Source organism: Thunnus albacares, chromosome 5 (genome assembly GCF_914725855.1).
Source record: "Thunnus albacares chromosome 5, fThuAlb1.1, whole genome shotgun sequence".
Classification (NCBI taxonomy): domain Eukaryota; kingdom Metazoa; phylum Chordata; class Actinopteri; order Scombriformes; family Scombridae; genus Thunnus; species Thunnus albacares.
Window position 1 is genome coordinate 33,516,258 of NC_058110.1, and position 22,931 is coordinate 33,539,188.

Genomic DNA, 22,931 nt, shown 5'->3' on the forward strand with positions numbered 1-22,931 from the left:
TTTTATGAAATATTTATGGAAAATACTCCCAGAAAACTGCAGGTCTGCTGCAACTCTCAGTTCTTTTAAATCACAGCTGAAGACTTTTCTGTTTGCTGTTGCCTTTGAATAAATCACTGCACTGTAGCGTTTATTCTCATATTTTATCTGTCTTATTCTATTTTAGTTTATTATTGATTTCTCTTAACTCTTTAATAACTGTTTTTTAATTGTACTTAAATGTTCATGTGTTTCTTTTGCATTTACACTTAATGCTTAAATGTTTTGTGTAAAGCACTTTGAATTGCCTTGTTGTTGAAATGTGCTGTACAAATAAACTTGCCAGTAGCTGCCAAGTTTACAATATCATCTATTTGTACACACATATTTAGATATACAGTACATTAGTATACTGTAAATACAGTAATTTTTGAGTGCATAAGTTATATAAGGAGTTCTGAGTAATTCTTAATTGCCATCTTTTTCTTAGTGTTATAGTGCAGAACAGGGCCATTTCTAACTTTTTGGGGGCCCTATGCTAAATCTTGTTTTCTGCTATTTATCCATTATGTTTTAGCTATTTCAGCTACATTACTTTTAGCTAACTACATGATACTTTGCTACCCATTCCAGATATTATTCCATTATATTTACCGAATAAGTTCAACTGTTTATACTTTTTTTTTTTTTTTTTTTTTTGGCAGTTTCAACCAATTACATCACTTTTAGCAAACTATTTCAACTTCTCTGCCCTCTTGCTAACTAGTTTTCACAAACTTTCAACTGACTCAGTTGGAAAAACTTACTGTTTATTATAAATTTCTAAAAGATCAGCGTGTGTTGCAAATATTTTTCCAGAATAAAATATGAGGCCAAAGTTTTTGTGACCAGCTGTTTATCTGACAGATATACAAATCAATACTTGCACACAAAGACCATTATTAACAAAACAAAAAAAACCCAAATGTGATATGTTTTCAGTTACAGGGAGATGAATAAAACACAACACAGAAAAAATCTCATGGAAGAAAAGAAGAACTGCACACTTATACAACATGACAGGAGAGTAATTAAAGGTGGCATAGCAGGTGGAATGATCCAGCAATTTTATTATCAAAGAAATGTAAAAAAAAATATTCCAAATCTGCAGAGATAAAACCACAGACAGTAAAAATAAGCTCAAAAGATAAAGTTACATGCTGGAAATATTTCCTGTCAAACATCAGTGTATCCATCCGCCCAGTGCCTCTGTGCAGCGTCTCCTGCACAGCACATACAGTCAGACATGATCAGTGGGCAACAAGAAATAGTTCCAGCAGGAAACGGGGGCCTGACCAGGCTGGACAGCTCAGTCTCTGATTGGTCAGCTTTTCTGCTCCTCTTGTTCTTATTGGTCATTTTACGGTTTCTGGTTTGGATTCCGTCTTTCTTCATCGTCAGCGGTCTGTTGACCTGAAAAACAGGAGGAGCATTCAATGGCATCTGGTTCCTGGAGTCATACTACATACATGTGCGACAGTGTAACATGTGGCTCCATGTTCATTAATGTGCAGCTCTGACAGCCTCCACACTCCTGCTGTCAGTCTTTCCTCCAGATGTTGGAACCTGCAGATTGAGTCAGACAGCAGATCAGTGAGGATCTGACACACAGCTGCAGCTCATCTCAACAGTGTTGGATGGAGCTCAGGACAGACTCCCCTCCACCGCAACTGAGGAGTGTCCACATACTTATGGCCATATACTGGAGTCTGCAGTACCTGGTGTAGTTTATAGTATAATTTATAGTACCTCGTGTAGTTTGCAGTATAGTTTATAGTACCTGATGTAATTTATAGTACAGTTTATAGTACTTGGTGTAGTTTATAGTATAGTTTATAGTACCTGGTGTAGTTTATAGTATAATTTATAGTATCTGATGTACTTTATGGTATAGTTTATAGTACCTGGTGTAGTTCATAGTACAGTTTGTAGTACCTGCTGTAATTTGCACTCAAGTTTATAGTACCTGGTGTAGTTTGTAGTATACTGTATAGTACCTGTTTTAGTTTGCAGTACCTGATACAGTTTGTAGTACCCAGTGCAGTTTGTAGTACAGTTTGTAGTACTGAGTGAAGTTTGTCGTACAGTGTGCAGTACCTGGTGTAGTTTGTAGTACAATTTGTAGTACCCAGTGTAGTTTGCAGTACAGTTTTTGTACTGAGTGCAGTTTGTCCTACAGTTTGCAGTACCTGGTGCAGTTTGCAGTACCTGGTGCAGTTTGTCATACAGTTTGCAGTACCTGGTGCGGTTTGCAGTACCTGGTGCAGTTTGTAGTAGAGTTTGCAGTACCTGGTACAGTTTGTAGTACAATTAGCAGTACCTGGTGCAGTTTGTAGTACAGTTTGCAGTACCTGGTGCAGTTTGCAGTACAGTTTCCAGTACCTGGTGCAGTTTGTCGTATAGTTTGCAGTAACTGGTCCAGTTTGTAGTACAGTTTGCAGGACCTGGTGCAATTTTATAGTACAGTTTGTAGTGCCTGGTGCAGTTTCTAGTACAGTTTGCAGTACCTGGTACAGTTTGTAGTACAGTTTGCAGTACCTGGTGCAGTTTGTAGTACAGTTTGCAGTACCTGGTGTAGTTTGTAGTAGAGTTTGCAGTACCTGGTGTAGTTTGTAGTAGAGTCCGCAGGCGTTGCACACTGGTTCTCCTGCAGAGTTTCTCCTCCACAGAGTTGTTGTTGCTGTCAGACAGTTCACACACTGAGTTCCTTTTCTCTGAGTCACAGTCTGAAAATAAACACATGAAACAGCTGAAAGTTATAATCTGTTAGATTTTCATGAGATCAAACCTCTTTTTGATTATATTCATGATCGGAAATATCTACTGAATTTTCTGATGAAGTAGCTCATCAACCAGTGTTTACTGTAAATCATCTAGAACTGACATCTAAAGGATTATAACTTCAACCAGTATTAATCTAAGGGCTAATAAAAACCTTCAGGATTTGCAAAATAGCATTAAAGACTTCCTGAATTTTTCTCTTAATTGAAAAAACAACTTTCATGTTTAGTACATTTGTTTTACCGCAATAAAACCCTTTAAAGTCAGAACACATTAAAATGCTTAAAGATATTACTTTTCATTCATTATGCTCTTAATATCCTATTACACTATTACTATTATTAATTATTATCAATATTAATTATTATTATTATTGTTGTCTCACAGTTCTCTTCTTCGGCCTCAGCAGTGGTCTGTTGTGTCTGTTGGTTTTCTGTTGGAAGCTGCAGGTGTTACACAGGTGATATCCAGTGGTGTTTCTCATCCACAGGGGGGCGCTGCTCGTCCCACAGCTCACACACTCACGCTGCTCTGAACACACACACACACACACACACACACACACACACAGATGAAACACACAGTGAATAAAACCTCTTAAACAGACAGCAGCAGCTCAGACGGACAGGTAGATATCTCACCTGGTATGTTGCCCCGCCCCCACGGCACACTGACAGGTGATGCCCAATCACCAGAAGAGGAGGAGGATGAAGTGTAAGGGTTGCCATAGTAACTGGTCCATCCCGGCGTGGAGGAGGGGAGGAGACAAGTGGGGGGCGGGGTCAAAGCAGGATCACCATACAAGGAGAGAGGAGGCGGGATATATGCAGAGCTCAGTGACTGACAGCCGGAGTCGTCCAACCAGAGAGAGGGATTAATGACCTCATAACTGGCCTCATGTGACGTCCTTGGTGATTGGAGGAAGGTGTGTGAGGGGGCGGAGTTAACCTGAGAGGAAGAAGTGGAGAATTAAATTGCACACGCTGAAAAAAAAAAAGCTTCCAATGCTTCAAAAATAACAAGTTAATGCGTTTAGAGCTGCACGGTCTGCATCATATCTGTCAAAAGTTATATTCCCATTAACCTCGGTGACAAATACATTGTGTTTCCTGTGACTGCTTCACAATAAAAGCCATCCTGTGTTTGTCCAGTTGACATGTTTTAATGTGAAGCAGCAGCAGTAGGACATGTTGTGTTAGCAGTAGCATTAGCTTAATTAACCAGCTCTGATACGACTGCAGTAGAGCAAAGACTGAGGCTGATATTAATGAGATCAAATTACAAATAGTAATGCATCACTTCCTGTCAATCCCTCCAGTGAGTGAATGTGAATCCAGCCTGCAACCAACAATAAGAACGATCTCATAACATATACAGATAATTAAAGAATGTAAAAACACTGAGTGGCTGTTGCTGAAAAATGTTGGAGCGTCATCAACATGACGGCCGGGTCACAAACTTTCTCATATTAAAGATAAACAGTTCACTAAAAATATGTTTCTGCAAACATTTGAGGCAGAAATAGATAATGCAGTAAAAGAATCATGACTCACATTTGATCAGCGCTGCTGTAGTTTGACAGTTTGATCTGAGTTTTCTGAGCTGTGTTCAGATGCAGCTTTTCTTTTTTCCAACTTTACTGAGTAAATGACAAACACATTTGTTTTGGGACTGAGATGCTGCTGCTCCAGTGCGACGTGTAGTCGTATATATGCTGCACCTTTAAAGTTCAACAGTTTCATCCAGAAATGATTCTCAGTTGATGACACATAAATATAATCTCATGTTTAGTCCGATCAGTCTCGATTTTCTTCCCTTTCTTTGCACCAAAAGGGTCAAAAGAGATGAAATCTGTTTTATTTACAGATTAATGAGCTTTTTTTTGCCTCAGTTAAAGTTTTTATGAAAAAAAGCTCTTTTAAGGTGGAATTTTCTTTATTTTTTTAACTAAAAAATGTTAAATTACACAATTTGAATGAGTCAGTTTGAATAGCCGCCCAGTGAGATGTCACAACTGGGAAAAAAACCCAACAATTTCAGTATCAAACTGATATTTTTTTTAGTTTTACTGTGACGGTAGCTGCAGTAAATGAAGCAGTAATAGTAGTAATAAAGTGCAGTTAGTAGCAGCAGTGTAGCAGTGATGATCCTTCTAACCTTTGTGAAGAGTCTTGATGTTTCTGATCTGGTTGTTGCAACAGCGGACGACCAATCAGCTGGCTGCGAACAATCTGACATCATCATCATCATCACTGAGGGTCAGGCGAGGAGGGGTGGGGGGGGGGGGAGAGAAAAAGAGATTTAACGCAGAACATTTCTACTCCTTTACTCGCCGAATGAATAAAACAATGAATTAATTAACAAATTAAAGACACTTTAGATACTAAAGATAAAACTAACTTTAAACGCTCAGCTGAAAAACATCAGCATCAAATCAGAAAAAAATGTTTTACGAACCAAAATCAACGATTTGGTCACAAAAGCTGCGAGAAAAAAAAACATCTGCAGAGAATAAATAGAAACACATTAAAGTGCAGTGATGATGATGATACTCACTGACGAGCTGCTCAGTCTGTCTCTGTCTTATAACAGTTTACGTCTCTGACTGCTGCTCCAAGCTGACAGACAACAGGAGGAGAAAGAGGAGAAAGAGGAAGTGTTTGGCACCTCCCACACTTTTTCAGCTCTTTTTTTAAAATATTGAAGGGTGAAACTGGTGTTGACTGAAATTTTTTACTTTAAAGATCCCCTCCATACATGTATTAAGACATATGAAAAGATTCTGCTTGTAACAAAAACATGTATGTTTGAGATGATAATAATAATAATAATAATAATAATGATAATAATAATAATGTGAGACTCTGCACATACATCATTCTGCACAGTGAAGCTCAAACATCCAAATGCAAGAACAGGAAGAAAAACATATTTCTGAGTGGAGGAGGATTTTACATTTTATCTGAGCAATATCTCACTTTTATCTGTCTTTATGAAGAAATAAAAATGTGTTCCTGGAGTTTGTTTTCCATATTTAAGGAAAAACAGGTTTCACTTGCAGCAGTTTAAGAAGCTGAAATCTTTGTGTCTTTAACAGTTGAACAACAGGTTTTTTTTAGCATATAAAAACTAAATGACTCAGAATGACTGTAGGTCACAATAACTCGGTTTTGTGCATATCATTAAAATTCCTCAACACCATCTTCTAAAGTCTTTTTTTCCCTCAACTTTATAGTTGTCATCTCTGCCGTCTTAAAGGATAAATTCACAGTTTTTCAAGTGTCTTAAACCAACAGTCAGGTGTCCATAGTAACAGTGAAAGAGGTTTTCCTCGCTGTAATCATTCCTCCTGTTCATACTGGATATTAAAAGATCCTTCAAATGTGCTTTCAATGTTAGTGATGGAGGATAAAATCCACAGTGTGTCCACACAGTCATTTAAAAGTTGATGTGAAGCTTCTATTCAGCTTCATCAGTCTGAGTTAGTCATATCAAGTGGATATCTGACACATTTACACTTTTTAGCATCAAATTCCCTCTTTGTGTTTCCTCGGACAGTGTTTCCCTGTTGAGCTGCAGGTGGTAGTAACAAAAAGAGGGACTTTGGCACTAAAAAGACTGTAACGTTGAAAGATATCTACTTGACATGACTCATTTGGACGCTGAAGCTTCATATTAGCTTTTTTTTAGATTTTTTTTTTGCAGTTTTGCCTTTATTGGACAGTGAAGAGGCAGACAGGAAACAAGGGGAGAGAGATGGATGTGACGTGCAACAAAGGTCTCTGAAATCGAAGCAGGTTGTTGTTGTTGTTTTAAGACAGACTTGAACACTTCATTCAGTCCTCTTCGTTGCTACAGTTGTCTTTATTTATGGAGGGACAAATATATATAATAATTTTGATTTAATTATTATTTTGAGACACTGAAGAGCAACAGGAAGTGTGAGAACAGCTTCTTTATTAAAGCAGGTTAGAGTGCAAAAGTGAATAAATTAAAACAGATATGTATGTAATATATAAGAGTAAACATGATTGGTTGATCAGTCAGAGACAGGAGGCGTGTCCCTGCAGCAGCGCGGGGTCTACCACGCTGTTTTGCAGGGGCAGGTCCACTGAGAAGTCAGTGGGCGGAGCCTGAAGACGCTGGCGGGGCGGTCGACCCCCCCTCTGAGGGATGGGCAGCTCCGAGTGGTGAGCAGGAAGAGGAGAGGAGAAGAAGTACGGATGGAGAAGAGCCTGCAGGAGAACCAATGAACAGCCAATACGTCAATCAATACATGTAGTAATCAATTAATCAGTCAAACAGTAAGCTAGGTGCTTTTCAGATCATCTCACCTGAGTTGAGACTGTTCAGTTACAGGAAGTGATGCCTTATATTCACTAAATTAAAACTTGACCTTTACATTTCACAGAAAAAATACGAAATACCTTAAATTATTGAACCAATAACGTTCAACTAAATGACCAAATAACGTCAGTTAGCTTAGCATAATCAGATATTTCTCTCTCACTGTAAACTGCATCAATACGACTAAATCTGAAACACATACAGTACAAATTCCAAACTTTTGACTGGTACTGTATATTTCACCTACAGTCACTTTATTTTATCTTTTGGCTCCTAAAACTCTTATTTTTGGAGTTTGTGATGCTACAGTCACTTCCTGTTTACATGGTTTTAGTTGGTGGATTTTGTAAATCACAGTTTGAAACTTGTTAGTAGTCATGAAGAACTTTAAGACTTTGGGAGCTGAGAGATTTATGATCAACTGGTGAGAAAAACAGAAAGAATTGGGGACCTAGGATTGAACCCTGAGGAACTCCTCTTTCTGAATCCTGAACTTCACTTCCTGTTTCCTACCTGCCGGGCTGAGCAGCGCTGTTTGGACGGATAAACCAGGAACTTGTAGAGCAGGTCGACGGCTTGGGGGCAGGTGTCAGGGACGATCTCCTCCAATGGGATCGCTGGATTCTCCTTAAAGGTGATTTTATTGTAATCTGGCAGCTCAACGATCTCCTTCAGAGAGAGAGAGAACATTAAAGGTTCACAACGTTTCAAGTGTGTTTTAAAACATCAGTCAGGATTATTTTAGGAAAATCAGTCGTCTACAAGATTTGCTGTTAAATGAATTTTGGAATTTGATTCACAGATATTACATTTATTATTAATTTATATTAAATAAAATAAAGAGTAAATAGGTTAGAACATCCTTTGTCTGTCTATCATCTAGTTGGCTACAGAAGGTTTTATTGTTGGTACAGGTTATCTGTTATAAATGTGTGTTTGAAGCATATAAACAAATCATTTTCATTTCTATGACTTTACATTTGTTCTTAGGGCATCATTATTATAATATAGCTGCTCTTTCCCACTGCGGCTGCTTGTTAATTGATCGAATTAATTGATATAACATCAGGCTGCTGCCGGTGTTTGTGTTCTCTCTGCGTTCAGGTCGACTATATCTTGGATCGGGTCTGTTATGTTTGGGTAGCAGCTCCAGGCTACATTAGCCGCTACTAGCATAACACACTACAATCTCCAGGTGCATTGTGGGTAACGTAGGCAGCAGGTTTTCACCAGAAAGAAGAAGAATGTGTAATAAAATAAAAAAGACTATAATAAAGAAGACGATGTTTCTGGTTCTGCAGCAGAGATTTACTGTCCATCATGAGTCTGATGATGTTTCAGACGTGAAATAATAAATCCGTGGAGACTCTTTATTAAGACAAATATGAAATATAAAGAAATGTGTGTTTTTGGACTACAGTTTAGTTAAGAGATCAATCAATCAACATAAAATTAAACAGCAACTATTTTAATAATCGATTCATTGTTTTAGTCATTTTCTAAGCAAAAATGTCCAAATATTTGCTGGTTTCAGCTTCTCAAATGTGACGATTTGATACTTTTCTGAGTCATATATGATAGTAAACTGAATATATTTGGATACAGTTGATGTGTTGGACGTTTCCATGATCTCTACAAAATTATAACAGGCAATTTTCACTATTTTCTGACATTTTATGGACAAAATGATCATTGTTTCGGTTAATTGAAGATGTTTCGGATGAAAATGAGCATCTCTTCAGACAACTGTATGAATTTTAAGGCTGTGTGTGTGTGTGTGTGTGTGTGTGTGTGTGTGTGTGTGTGTGTGTGTCTGTGTGTCTTACAGGCCAGCTGTCCTGTGTTGGCGTCCCGAGCACTCTGAGGACGCAGCAGAGCTGTTCAATGTCATTCTCTCCAGGGAACAGAGGAGACGAGTTCAACAGCTCCCCGAAAATACAACCAACAGCCCTGAAACACACACACACACACACACACACACACACACACACACACACACACAGTCATATCAGTGCTTCAGTCTGTAAAGCTGTGACTTCAGACTGTTGCTGCCCTCTGCTGCTCATCTCTCAACACTGAAAAGATGTTTTTAACTCCACCTCACATCTTACCTGATATTATAATGATGACACCAAACCCTAAAACTATGTTTATTATCTGTGAAAACAATGCAAATGTGTCACAGTTCGCTCCATAATTGTTGCTGTTGTGTCGACTGTGTGAAGAGTTTTGAAGTCATAGACTCAGTATTGATCTCTGCAGGTAACCACAAATCACAAAAAAGTGTAATAATTAAGCAATTTAGGTCAGATTTCTGAGTCTTAGTTAGACTTATTGACAACATTAAGACTGTTGTTTTGTTTGTTAATATACAGTAAAGCCCCAGATTTCAAACCTAAACCCTTCAATAGCAGCAGTATGAGCAGGATCATTATAAAGATGAGTAGTAACAGTAGTTTTCTCACCACAGGTCGACTCCCTCGTCGTACTTTCTGGCTCCGTACAGCAGCTCCGGAGCTCTGTACCACCTGAACACACACACAGGAAACACTGCAGAGCTCAAAAACAGATGTGGACGGCAGATCCACACATGGTTCTGTTTAAAGACAATACCGGTTCATAGACTCGCCCCGGACTACTTGGGTAATATGATGCATAGATCTGTCCCTGGTGACCTGCTCTGCTCTGTTTGTGGGCAAATTTCATTCATAAAAATGTTCCCAAAGACTGAAAATAAGAATTTGAGGTTGCTGCTGTCAGAAACCAGCAGACACGTTTATCATCATCAGTAATCGTGTTAGAGGAGCTGAAAAAAATTGAAAATACGAATCCATCAGAGCAGCGCCGCACTGTGACGGGATTAAAGAGGGAACGCTTTGACATGAAGTTAGAAGCTAAAAAAACATCTCTCTAAAGCAAAGCGCTCCGTGACTCATATGACAGGAGGTCATGTGACCGTCACAGAGATATTAGAGGAGAGAATATTACAGCAGGTGATGTTACACTGTCAGCTGTAACACAACATGCTGCTGGACAGAGAGACACCTGTTTACTACTGATATAAACATCAGCACATCAGGAAACTGTTTCACATTTACACTCTAGATTCAGATAAAGACATCATGATTTCAGGTCAGATGAGTATTTTTCCTCGTGTGAAGAAAGTCAGACTGTGTGTTCGTCTTTCGACAGCTCTGAACTCGTCAACGTTGTTCAGTCTTCAGAGAAATTTCTAAGAAAATTGGTGAACGTGACAAATTCTCTGAAATCACTCGTACGAGCCACTTTAGAATGAATGAATATTGTTTTGCAGCATAAATTCATTCAGATTAAACTTTTTTGCTGGATGTTTTTCTGCTGCAGCCCTCTGCAGCTGCAGCTCCGCTGTCTCATTGAAGTGAATGAGTCAGCTGCTGTCTGTACCTGGTGGCCACCTGGTGGCTGTACAGTCTGTCTCCCCGCTCACTGAACAGTCTGGCCAGACCGAAGTCAGCGATCTTCAGATGACCTGACGAGCTGATGAGGAGGTTCGCTGGCTTCAGGTCCTACACACACACACACACACACACACACACACACACACACACACACACACACACACACATCAGGGCTTTTATTATTCCGAAGGACCACAGGAACAGAAACTCCGCTCAGAGAGGAAATGACGTTCTCACCCGGTGCATGATGTTGTTGTGATGCAGGAAGGCCACGCCCTTCAGCAGCATCATCATGTAACCTTTGACCTGAGCCGGGGTCAGAGGTCGCTGAGAGTTCCTGATGACCTCAGAGAGGTCGGACAGCATGAAGTCAAAAACCAACACGAAGCCCGTGCCGTGAGGGAAGACGTCCTTCAGCTTTACCACCTGAGGAGGAGGAGGAAGAGGAGGAATGAGTGTGACATTGACCTCTGACCTCTGACCTCGACACGGCGTCCTCTGGTACTCACGTGCTGGTTGTCCTCGATCTCCTGCAGGGCCTTGATCTCCCTCAGTGCCTGGTTGGGGATCCCGTCCTCCAGCCTCCTCAGAGCTACTTTCTTCAGCGCCACCGTCTCTCCAGTCTGATCAACAACATCCAATACATCATGATCAATACATCAGTCATTGATACATCAATGCTGAGTCGTTTGCACAGGTTTTAAAACATGTAAGGGTAGAAGATATATGGCTTTTCAGCTGAAAAACAAAAGTAATCTTTGATTGTGTTTGGGCTTTTTGGGCAGCAGATTTACCTCAATGTGTTTGGCCTTGAAGACGATGCCGTGGGCTCCTTCTCCAACCCGACCCAGGATACTGTACTGCTCCATGTCTTCACCAACACTGCTTCACCCTGGATCACTGCTGGCTGTTTAACCAGTCAACTGTCCCAGTGCTGAGGGTTTGGTGAGATGTTTTAATTTCATTTCAACACTCATTTGATATGGTATTTAATTCAGTTAAAGTTCTTTAAGGGCTGTTTGTGTTCAGACAGCAAACACACTCTCACTCTGTTTCCTGCAAGAGGATCTTTGAGCAAACTGAGCAGAAACTGGTTTAATTCCTCTGTAACTGAATTTAATTCTCTTGTAGTCAGAAGGAGAAAATATAAATATAAAGTTGACTAGCAGAAATGTTCTACTTTATTCCTTATTCAGTTATGTTATTTTCTGACAAATCAGACCTAAAATTAACTTATTCTTCAGATGTTCTGCAGGAGAAGTTCTGTTAAAACTCTGTGATTTGACTCCTGACAAGAAAACACCGACATTAAAAATGATAGCGGTCTGTTTGTTTAGAAAAATAGTCAGCAACGATTGAAAAGTATTTTTAATGTGTAGATAATATCTCATGAAATATAAAAACACCAGTATAGTCATTTGTTGTCATTTGTCAATGACTCGGAGAAGCAGATTAACTGGAGCGAACCACGAACTCTGTTCATAAATCTGGCAATTAATTTATGTTCCGCTTATCAGCTCAATAATATAGACATTTATTAATCGTTACTTCGAACCCTTTAAAACTATTAAAGTGTTCTTTAATTCGGCATGTCAGACATCGACAAATAACCAACATCTTATGAAGAATAATCGACTTTTAGGGGAAACACCATCAGCTCCAGAGTTGAGCTTGCTAACTGTTGGCTAACGTTGCCTTGGTAACATGCTAGCTAAGCTAACTCTGCTAGCACGTCAAATTCAACGACAAGTATCGTCTGATCGAAACAGCGGCAGGTGACGCTCGCGACACATGTGTCTGACACAAACTAGAGAGCCATAAATATAAGTATTTTATAAAAGAAATACATACTTGTTCCCATGAAGAACAGTTTAAAATAAGCGTTTGATGTTAACTACAGAGCTTCCAGCGGTCAGCCATGTTTGTTTACAGTGACGTCACGACATTAACAGCTACAGAACCAGAGCAGCTAGAAAATCCCCAAAATAAAATAATAAGGCAGGTAGAAAATCCCCCCCCCCAAAAAATAAGGCAGGTAGAAAACCCCCAAAATAAAATAATAAGGCAGGTAGAAAATCCCCAAAATAAAAAAATAAGGCAGGTAGAATATCCCCAAAATAAAATAATAAGGCAGGTAAAAAATCCCCAAAATAAAAAAATAAGGCAGGTAGAAAATCCCCAAAATAAAATAATAAGGCAGGTAGAAAATCCCCAAAATAAAATAAGAAGGCAGGCAGAAAATCCCCAAAATAAAATAATAAGGCAGATAGAAAATCCCCAAAATAAAATAATAAGGCAGGTAGAAAATCCCCAAAATAAAATAATGAGACAGGTAGAAAATCCCCCTAAAATAATAAAAAACAAAGCAGATAGAAAACCTAAAATAAATAGAGAAATAAATAAATACAGCAAGTAGAAAACACGGATTAAACAACACCTCATATTTTTTGGGACTGTACCTTTAATCAGACTTTTTTGTATGACCTTAATCTTTTTTTAAACCTAACATTAGATGCTCAACTCAAACTCAAAATTAAATTTATTTAATTTGTAGTTTTGTTTTGTTTTTTTTGCTGATGGAATGCCTGTTGAGATAATATATGTTATTAATCTTATTTCTTTATCAGCTAAATTCCACATACACGCCAGCAAATTTGCAAAATATAAACCCAACCTTACTGTCTTCATGTCCTACTTAAAATCCCACCTGGAGACACTAAAATACTGCATAAACTCTAAAGCTGTGAAACTAGAGTCTTATCCAATCCTACCTAAAGCCAAAGAAGTGACCTTTAAAAATTCAAATGACATCTATCCATCCAATCACTTCTTGCATAAAAGATTTAATTAGAACAACAACTTGTGGATTATGTGAGAGGGATATTAAGACTGTAAAGCATATTTTCCTCCAGGCTTTCATTTCAGAGCTGGCTTCTGTCTAAGAATATATTAGTGAAACCTCTAATGTGATCTGATTAAAGCTGGAGTACTTATGGAAGAGAAAACCCCGGATTTTCTAGTAAGCAGCATTGATTGTTGTGTATATTCATAGATGTAAATGTTTAAATAGTAAAGGATGGGTTCATAATTTTTCAGTTGTGTCTTAAACCAACAGTCAGGAGCTCAAACGAACATTAAAGCTGTATTTCTTGCTGTAATCATTCCTCCTGTTCATACTGACCATTAGAAGATCCCTTCATAATGACCTTACAATGGAAGTGATGGAGGACAAAATCCACAGTCCTCCTTCTGTGCAAAAAATGTATTTAAAAGTTGAAGCTAATATGAAGCTTCAGCGTCCAAATGAGTCAAATCAAGTAGATATCTTTCAACGTTACAGTCTTTTTAGTGTCAAAGTCCCTCTTTTTGTTACTATACTTCCACCTGCAGCTCAACAGGGAAACACTGTCCGAGGGAACACAAAGAGGGAATTTGATGCTAAAAAGACTGTAAATGTGTCAGATATCCACTTGATATGACTAACTCAGACAGCTGAAGCCTCATATAAGCGTCACAGAGACTTTTAAATGACTGTGTGGACACACTGTGGATTTTATCCTCCATCACTTCCATTGAAAACACATTTGAAGAATCTTTTAATATCCAGTATGAACAGGAGGAATGATTACAGCGAGGAAAACCTCTTTCACTGTTACTATGGACACCTGACTGCTGGTTTAAGACTCACTGGAAAAAAATGTGAACCTGTCATTTAGTATATATTCTATTCACTCTCGTTCTGTGGCTTCAGCACCTGCTGCTTTTATTTTTTCTTTCCTAGGATGGCGAAGTCTTGACCCGCCCTACTCTGCCTCTGATTGGTTTACCCTGATATTATCACCCTAACAATCTCGCTGCCAAAGGTATGTTTCAAGAGAGAAGTTATAAATAATGCACTAAAAAAAGAGCAAAATATCAGTAATATTCTAAAAAAAAAAAAAGTCTTCAGGTGACAAGTGTTGGAAATCTGAGAAATATTAGTATTAGTTATTTATTTATTTTTGTTTTCATCCGGTTCCTTTTTATTTATTTATGACTATTTTGATTATTGTTTTAACTGTTATTCTTTGTTTTGTAGAGAGTAGATCAAAGATGCTCTATAACATATAACATATAACATACAATATAACATATACACATATATTCCTGAACCGTCTCTGACCTCTGAATCTAACCAATCAAAACAACGAAGGCATCGAGTATCAGCCAATCAGAGGCAGAGTAGGGCGGGTCATGACTTCGCCATCCTAGGAAAGAAAAACTGGGCTCACGGTGTGCTGCAGAGAGGTGTTTACATGAGGCTGCAGCATGCTATCTGAACAGTTTGTGGATCGATAATGACGCAGAGACGTTAAACATAAGATCAGTCAGACTTTCAGCACGTTACAGCGGCAGTACTTTATCTTCCTCTCGGACGAAAAGTTTGGTTTTAAAGGGAAAATAGGCGAATGGCGATGGCTCCTCCTGTTAATGCTAATGCTAATGCTAACGATAATGCTAACGATAATGCTAATGCGGATCAGAAGGTTCAGCAGTATGAAAACTTCATCAATGAAGTCCTGAAGAGAGATTTACAGTAAGACACACAAACTGACGCACTGCAGAGGCTTTAATATGTTATAAAAGTTTAATTTGGTGTCATAGAAAACATGTAGTTATGGTTTATACAGTCTGTATGTGGAGCAGTAACTCAAGTACAGGTTAGAGGTAACGTTACTTGTACTTTACTCGAGTATTTACATCTTTATATAATCAACAGAACATACTGGAGACAGTTTTCAGAATAGCAAGCAGTTAACGACTATTTTCGTCATCAATTAATCTGTTAATTATTTTCTTGATTAATTATTTTGTCTATAAAATGTCAGAAAATAGTAAAAAAAAATTGCCGTTAAAATTTCTCAGAGTCTAAAGTGACACCGGACACCTTCAGATTAGAGCTTCAACTAATGATTATAGTAATTATCTATTAACCTGTCGATTATTTTCTTGATTAATCGATTAAGTTGTTTGGTCTATAAAATGGTGAAAAGTGTATATAAATGTTTCTCAAAGCCCAACGTGACCATAAACACGATCCAGAAATCACATATCCAATTACATTGATTTCAGCAGAAATGCAGAAAATAAGACAAGACATTTGAGGACATCATCTTGGGTTTTAGGAAACACTGATCCATGTTTTTCTGACATTTTCAACCAAGCAACTAATCAGTTCATCGTAACATTAATCAACAATGAAAATAAAAGGTTAGTTGCAGCTCTAGAAGTGACACTTTAAAGCTCACGAAACGTGTGTGTTTGTGTGTTTTTCAGGAAAGTGTTCGAGCAGAGAGATGCTGTTTATGAGAAAATCTCTCAGTACCTGCAGCTGAAGAACACCATCCAGAGTCTGCAGGTACACACACACACACACACACACACACTCACACACACACACACACACTCATAAAAATATTAAAAAATAACATAAATAAATTATAATTTGTTACAGAGTCTGAGTTTTCTGTCAAAGAGAGGAGCCGGAGGTTATAGGTTTTAAAAATTGTTTGGGTCTTTGTTGCGTTTTTAAACATGAGGAACATGTTCAGTATGAAGGTGAGGGAGTGATGTCACTGTGATGTCATTGTGATGTCACCGCGTGTGTCGTTGCAGGAGGCGGGATCTCAGCAGCTGAAGACAGACGTGGATCTCGGCTGTAACTTCTTCGTCCAGGCTGAAGTGTGAGCTGCTGACACTCGAACACAACTAATCAATCACAATCATTATCACTGATCACAGTGAAGTACAAACTTATCAATACAGGAACAGACTCGACTCGTCTTTAGATAAAGTCACATTAAAATCCTTCAGGGTTCGTTAAACTCACAGACATTTACATTTCTTAATTAAATGGCTTATTAACGACTGATAGAAGAGAGGCTGATAGATGTAACGGCTCCACGTTGGTTAATTAACATGTAAACACAGAGGAACCAACGAGGAGCATCATCACAATAACCACAAAATTCAATTCTCATTATTCAAAATGTTGATTTAGTATCAAAAAAGCTAAAAAGAAAAAACTTTTATCAAGCACATATATGGATAAATAAAAGTATCTTCTGAAAATCAAGTTGTTTTTTCATTAAACAATTTCTGATTTGAAAACAGACGTGAACTGAACACAAGTTTAGGAGCACAGAGCTACGACCAGGGCGGGAGGATAAACGCACGTCAACTGAAAAAGCGTTTACGCAAACTAAGCTAGCTCAGAACAGCCTCATACCGCAGTTTCTATTGTAGCTTCTAGGAGCGCTTGTTTTGTTTTCTGTTTGAACTCTGTATGAGACACGGAGACAACAGTTACCGTCAACACGGACCAACAAAGCACCACCCGCTCTCCTGCTACGCCGGTGTTTAAAACAAACAAACCCTCCGTGCTGAAGCTAGCAGGCTGACCGGAGCTGCTTTCATGAAACAGATGAATGAATCATATGTGACATTAACATGCGCAGCATTAAATAATAATCTGTCAGACAAAAGACAACAAAGTAAGAAGCTGGAAAATCTCCTCAGCAAAGCTGATGTAGAGATATGAAGACATTGAAAGCAGGAGGTCTGACTGTCAGCTGTATGTAGATGAATTACTGCTCTGTAAATATTTTTAAAAGCACAATCTGTTCTCGAAATGTGAGCCAAACATCCCAATAAAGCACAGGATTAAAGCTTCTATAAAAGCACTTACAGATGTTTAATCCAGATACTAACACAACAACTCTGTTAACATGATGTTTTCAGCTTTGAAAAGGTCGTTGACCTCAGTAACCGTTGTAAACACACAACGGTTTCAGTTATTAGGAAACAAAATGCTGATTCATCTATTAGTCAAACTGTTTATTCCCCACAAGTCAGTTTTGTTATTTTGTTATATTCCAAACACTGATCTATAATTAGAACCATGTAGACGCTGTGAAACATGATATGATGAAGATGGACACTGATTGGTCGATTTTATTTACCTCTACAGCTCAGATCATAACCTGCTGCATCATTTAAATAAACAGTCGCAGCCTCCTGATGATGATATTTGTCTCCTTGTCTCCTTTCAGCGAGGACGCGTCCAGGATCTTCGTGGCGGTGGGTTACGGTTTCTTCGTGGAGATGAACCACGACGAAGCTCTGCGCTTCATCGACAAGAAGACGAGTCAGCTCACAGCGTCAGTCTGAAATCCCAGAATTCAACAGGAAATAAAATGAGACAGAGAAGCTTAATGTTAAAATGTTTTTTTATATCTGCAGTAACTGTTTCCCTCCAGCAGAGAGCAGCACAACAAACAACACTGACTGCAGCTCCTCTTCATCATTTTTACACACATCAACACTAAATCCAGCCGCAGCATTTCAGATCTTCACCAGAGTTTAAAATAAAGTTTTGATAGTTTGTACAAAGTCTATCTTTATAGACGAGAGCTGCAAACAAGTATCATAAAACACAACAAATGACAAAAAAACCCCCCAAAATATTCAATTAACTGTCATGTAACAAAAGCAGCAAATTACTACATTTGACAACTTGAAGAAATCAAATGTTCAAAAGATCAATTGATTATCAAAATAAGCATCTAATCAATTAATGTGCTGATCGTTGCAGCTCTAGTGAAGAAGCAGATGAAGTCAGATTGAGATGAAAAACATTTCCCAAGACAGTTTCTTCTTTTCCTTCTCTGTTAGCTCGATGCTAGCCATGTCTATTATTATGAATGGGAGATGCTAACCATGCTAACATCCTGTGTCTCTCTGTGTGTTTCAGCTTCACAGATCAGCTGACCAAAGACTCGGCCAAGATTAAAGCCAACATCCGGATGGTGCTGGAGGTCAGTCTGATGTTTACATCATCGACTACGTTATTGATTATTAATAATAAATTATTCTGTCTTTTAAAATGTCATTTTATGATTATAATAACAAACATTGATCAGCAGTAGTGTTTTAAATGTAATCAGATATCACTCCCAGGATTTGATTTTAAACAGAAATCTGAATAATGAATCAAAAATATGATTTATTTTCATCATTTTTAACAGCCTGCTTGAAAAAGTTCTACAATTAATTTATATGACAAATATTTTAAATTAAATTACAGCAAATGTGAACTTTTCTGAAAAGCCTACAGATTTTTTCTCTTTACAGCTTTTGCACTTCGTTTCTTTGACTTTTATTTAAAAAAAAAAAAAAAAAAAATGGTCACAGCTGGACTGAATTTAATCAGATGAGAATCAGAATAACTTCATTGATCTCTGCAGGGAAATGACTTTGTTACAATTGCTCAACATGCAGTTATGAAAGAGGAAGTAAATAAACAAAAAGGTCAAAACTGCTATAAAGTAGAATAATTATAATAAATGTGCAAAAACTAATGTGTGAGGTAGAATCACAGTGTGCAAAAACTGAAACATGCAAAGTAGATGAACAGTAATTTAACAGTAATTTAATAGTAATGCACAAAAGTAAACTGAGTGAACCTAACCTAAGTGTAATGTGGGTCAACAGTAAATTAACAGCAGAGAACTGATGAAGATGAAAGCATGTGAGAAGTTTAGAGGGAAAAATCACTATTTGGTGGAGCTGTTAACAACTCATAGACATGTGAAATGTGACCCCGACTACACACTGCTTTTTGTAAGACGTCAAAAGACAAAAAGGTTGGAAACCACTGGTTTCATCTTTAACAATGTGTTGTATTTTAAAAGCTTGTTATATTATCCATTGTGTCAAATCTTCATCTGAAAAGTAACTAAAGCTGTCAAATAAATGTAGTGGAGTAGAAAGTACAATATTTCCCTCTGACATGTAGAAAGTAGCATCACATAGAAATACTCAAGTAAAGTACAAGTACCTCAAAACTGCACCAAAGTACAGTACTTGAGTAAATGTACTTAGTTACTTTCCATCATTAAAAGACTCCTTACATTCGCAGCAGCTCATTCAACAGTTGTGTGAAGTGTTAATAAAGTTTTCAGGTGTTTTCTTGGGAAAAAGGATCCGATTTTGGGAAAATTGCTAGAAAACATTAAACAGATGTGACAAACAGCTGCTGTCAGTCCACTCAGATGATTCACTCTCAGTGTTTTTATTTTAATCAAACATTTTACTGAAAATGTAAACTTATCAAATCTTTTCTGTCAGTCAGCTGACCAGCAGATGGGAAATCTGATTGGCTCTTATCTTCTTCTTCTTCTCTTCCTCTTCATGTGCCTCTCAGGGTCTGAGGGAGCTGCAGGGGCTGACGGACCAGCCGGAGAGCAGAAGAAGAGACGTTTTCTAGACTTTTCTACTCGTTAGACGACGGCTGCGACTCCTGAAGGGACGACCGGAGGACGGTTCGGTTCAGGAGATGCGTTCAAAGACCTGAACCCGATCACTTGCTCAGCTCCCATCGACACAGACGTTTGATAAAAATGTGTCAGCTGACGCACAGAGACTGAATTCTTCTTTTCAGGTGAACTGTTGGTGTGAAGGAGGTCACGTGTTTCAGACGTAGACGGATCCAGCGTGTGTTTAGACTGGAAGCAGAAGGGGAACAACTGCACGTGTGTCTGATTTATATGTTTGATTTTGTTGGACGTCACGGTAACGTCCTTCAGTCGGGACGCGGGAGAGTTTGAAAATGTTTTTTTACTGATGAAGTTAAAATCGTCTCCTGTGTGTGGACGTTTTGTCAAACCTTAAATACTGTAAACATATACTGTACTTTGGTCTGATCTCCTGGTTCCTCAGTTCCAGTGAAGTGAAATTAATGATATTTCAACCAGAAGTTTTCAAACCTTTTTATGAATGAAGTTACGTTTACTTGTGACGCCTCCTCACATTAAAAAGCAGTTTGTTTCTTCTAAGATTGTTGGATTAAAGTCTTTCTTTTGAGACTAACATAGGTGAAAGTGTCTAGTTTTTCACAAGAAAATTCAAAAAATAAACACAAGTTTGTGTAATTTCTTAAAGGACGAGTTCGCAATGTGTCAAGTGAGTCTTAAACCAGCAGTCAGGTGTCCATATGAACAGTGAAAGAGGTTTTCCTCGCTGTAATCATTCCTCCTGTTCATACTGGATATTAAAAGATCCTTCAAATGTGCTTTCAATGTTAGTGATGGAGGATAAAATCCACAGTGTGTCCACACAGTCATTTAAAAGTCTCTGTGAAGCTTCTATTCAGCTTCATCAGTCTGAGTTAGTCATATCAAGTGGATATCTGACACATTTACAGTCTTTTTAGCATCAAATTCCCTCTTTGTGTTTCCTCGGACAGTGTTTCCCTGTTGAGCTGCAGGTGGAAGTATAGTAACAAAAAGAGGGACTTTGGCACTAAAAAGACTGTAACGTTGAAAGATATCTACTTGATTTGACTCATTTGGATGCTGAAGCTTCATATTAGCTTCAGATAAACTTTTAAATACATTTTTTGCACAGAAGGAGGACTGTGGATTTTGTCCTCCATCACTTCCATTGTAAGGTCATTATGAAGGGATCTTCTAATGGTCAGTATGAACAGGAGGAATGATTACAGCAAGAAAAACAGCTTTAATGTTCATTTGAGCTCCTGACTGTTGGTTTAAGACACACATTAAAACTGTGAACTCGCCCTTTAAATCATCTGTTGCAGGTTGATCAGTTCAACCAAACATTATAGTTTCAGCTAAAATAAAAGATAAAAAAATCTTTTATTTCAATAATTCACAAGAGAAAAGTAAAAATCAGAGTAAAGTCTGAAAGTAATTAAAACATAATTTTGTGTTGCAGAAACATGTGTTTTTCATGTTTTTCCTGTTTGTTTGTTTCCTGTTTCAACACAACTCAAAGCTGAGATGATCAGAGGATTAATTAATTAACTGAAAAAAATTAACTGGCAACAATTTTCATATTATAATCGTTTAACTTTGAAAGCACAAATCCCAAAAATTCTCTGGTAGCAGCTTCTCAAATGTGAATATTTACTAGTTTTACAGTTTTCTATGACAGTAAACTGAATATGTTCACTTGGTCTTCAGGGAATAATCAACATTTTATACACTGAACAATCAATAGATTATTAATAAAGTAATCAGTCCTCCTATGATGGAATAAAACGACCTGTCCCTCAGTTTTCTGTGATAAAAACACAACTTTACAACTAACGAGCTCAACAGAAACTAAAACCAAACAGAGTCCTTCTTCAGAACCAGGACCAGCAGATGGAGGAAACCCGGGAATGTTCAGCTGTCCACATACTTTCGTCCATGTCGTGTAATTTTCTTTCAGATGTGATCATCAGTTTATTATCAGTGTTTTTTTTTAACATATTTAAAAAACACTGAAAGAAAAGAAAAGACACAGACTGTCGAACTGAACCGTAATAAAAAGATGAAACATGTTCTGCAGCAGCTCTGTCAACAACACCGATACTGTTGCCATGGAAACTGGATGCTAAATAGAGGCCTTGGCGTAAAGAAGCTGAGAGATGACTCTTGAAATAGACTCCCAGCAGGAGCACGTACACACACTGACACACTCACACACACTCACTCACACACGTACACACACGTACACACACTCACACACACACACACACACTCACACACACTCACTCACACACGTACACACACGTACACACACTCACTCACACACACACACACACGTACACACACTCACACACTTCCTGTGTTCGGTTGGATGCATTTTCATGAAGAGGAATGAATGACTGGATGTGATTCAGCAGTGAATCAGATCAGTTTTGTCGGACATTTACAACATTTTACGACGGTTTTCGGTTCAGTTTTCAGTGTAAAACAATAAATTCATCACATCAGCACAAGTTTCAGTGATTATTACTGAACAAACAGATCATTTAATCAATACAACGAGTCTGCAACCATCAGTTTAAAACCTGTTTCTCTTGATGTTCTCATCACTGTTCAAAGTGTCTCTTAAAGGACGAGTTCACAGTTTTAATGTGTGTCTTAAAACAACAGTCAGGAGCCCAAATGAACATTAAAGCTGTTTTTCTTGCTGTAATCATTCCTCCTGTTCATACTGACCATTAGAAGATCCCTTCATAATGACCTTACAATGGAAGTGATGGAGGACAAAATCCACAGTCCTCCTTCTGTGCAAAAAATGTATTTCAAAGTTTATCTGAAGCTAATATGAAGCTTCAGCGTCCAAATGAGTCAAATCAAGTAGATATCTTTCAACGTTACAGTCTTTTTAGTGCCAAAGTTCCTCTTTTTGTTATTATACTTCCACCTGCAGCTCAACAGGGAAACACTGTCCGAGGAAACACAAAGAGGGAATTTGATGCTAAAAAGACTGTAAATGTGTCAGATATCCACTTGA

At 38.1% G+C, this 22,931-nt stretch overlaps 3 protein-coding genes across 4 annotated transcripts; 1 reads left to right on the forward strand and 2 right to left on the reverse strand.

Moving 5' to 3' along the window:
* Positions 1–872: 872 nt before the first annotated feature.
* On the reverse strand, positions 873–5,563 carry gata1b (GATA binding protein 1b). 2 transcript variants are annotated; one of them, XM_044350567.1, is made up of 6 exons: positions 5,356–5,563; positions 4,957–5,051; positions 3,441–3,747; positions 3,185–3,330; positions 2,619–2,744; positions 873–1,431 (listed from the first exon to the last, which is right to left on the reverse strand). In XM_044350567.1, coding segments are annotated over exons 1-6 (912 nt in total). In that variant the 5' UTR covers positions 5,357–5,563; the 3' UTR covers positions 873–1,194. The 2 variants fall into 2 exon arrangements, with proteins under 2 accessions (XP_044206502.1, XP_044206503.1); XM_044350568.1 differs by having other exon boundaries at positions 1,351–1,431; positions 2,588–2,744.
* A 1,176-nt stretch (positions 5,564–6,739) lies between these two features.
* cdk20 (cyclin-dependent kinase 20) lies at positions 6,740–12,539 on the reverse strand. Its single transcript, XM_044350554.1, has 9 exons — positions 12,435–12,539; positions 11,378–11,517; positions 11,093–11,206; positions 10,821–11,009; positions 10,570–10,691; positions 9,612–9,674; positions 8,973–9,096; positions 7,660–7,815; positions 6,740–7,034 (listed from the first exon to the last, which is right to left on the reverse strand). Exons 2-9 carry the CDS (start codon positions 11,450–11,452, stop codon positions 6,843–6,845), a joined length of 1,035 nt encoding a protein of 344 aa, XP_044206489.1. The 5' UTR covers positions 11,453–11,517; positions 12,435–12,539; the 3' UTR covers positions 6,740–6,842.
* A 2,288-nt stretch (positions 12,540–14,827) lies between these two features.
* On the forward strand, positions 14,828–20,492 carry uxt (ubiquitously-expressed, prefoldin-like chaperone). The gene is made up of 6 exons (XM_044350594.1): positions 14,828–15,159; positions 15,900–15,981; positions 16,239–16,306; positions 17,675–17,782; positions 18,376–18,439; positions 19,828–20,492. Exons 1-6 carry the CDS (start codon positions 15,032–15,034, stop codon positions 19,888–19,890), a joined length of 513 nt encoding a protein of 170 aa, XP_044206529.1. The 5' UTR covers positions 14,828–15,031; the 3' UTR covers positions 19,891–20,492.
* The last annotated feature ends 2,439 nt before the right edge of the window (positions 20,493–22,931 follow it).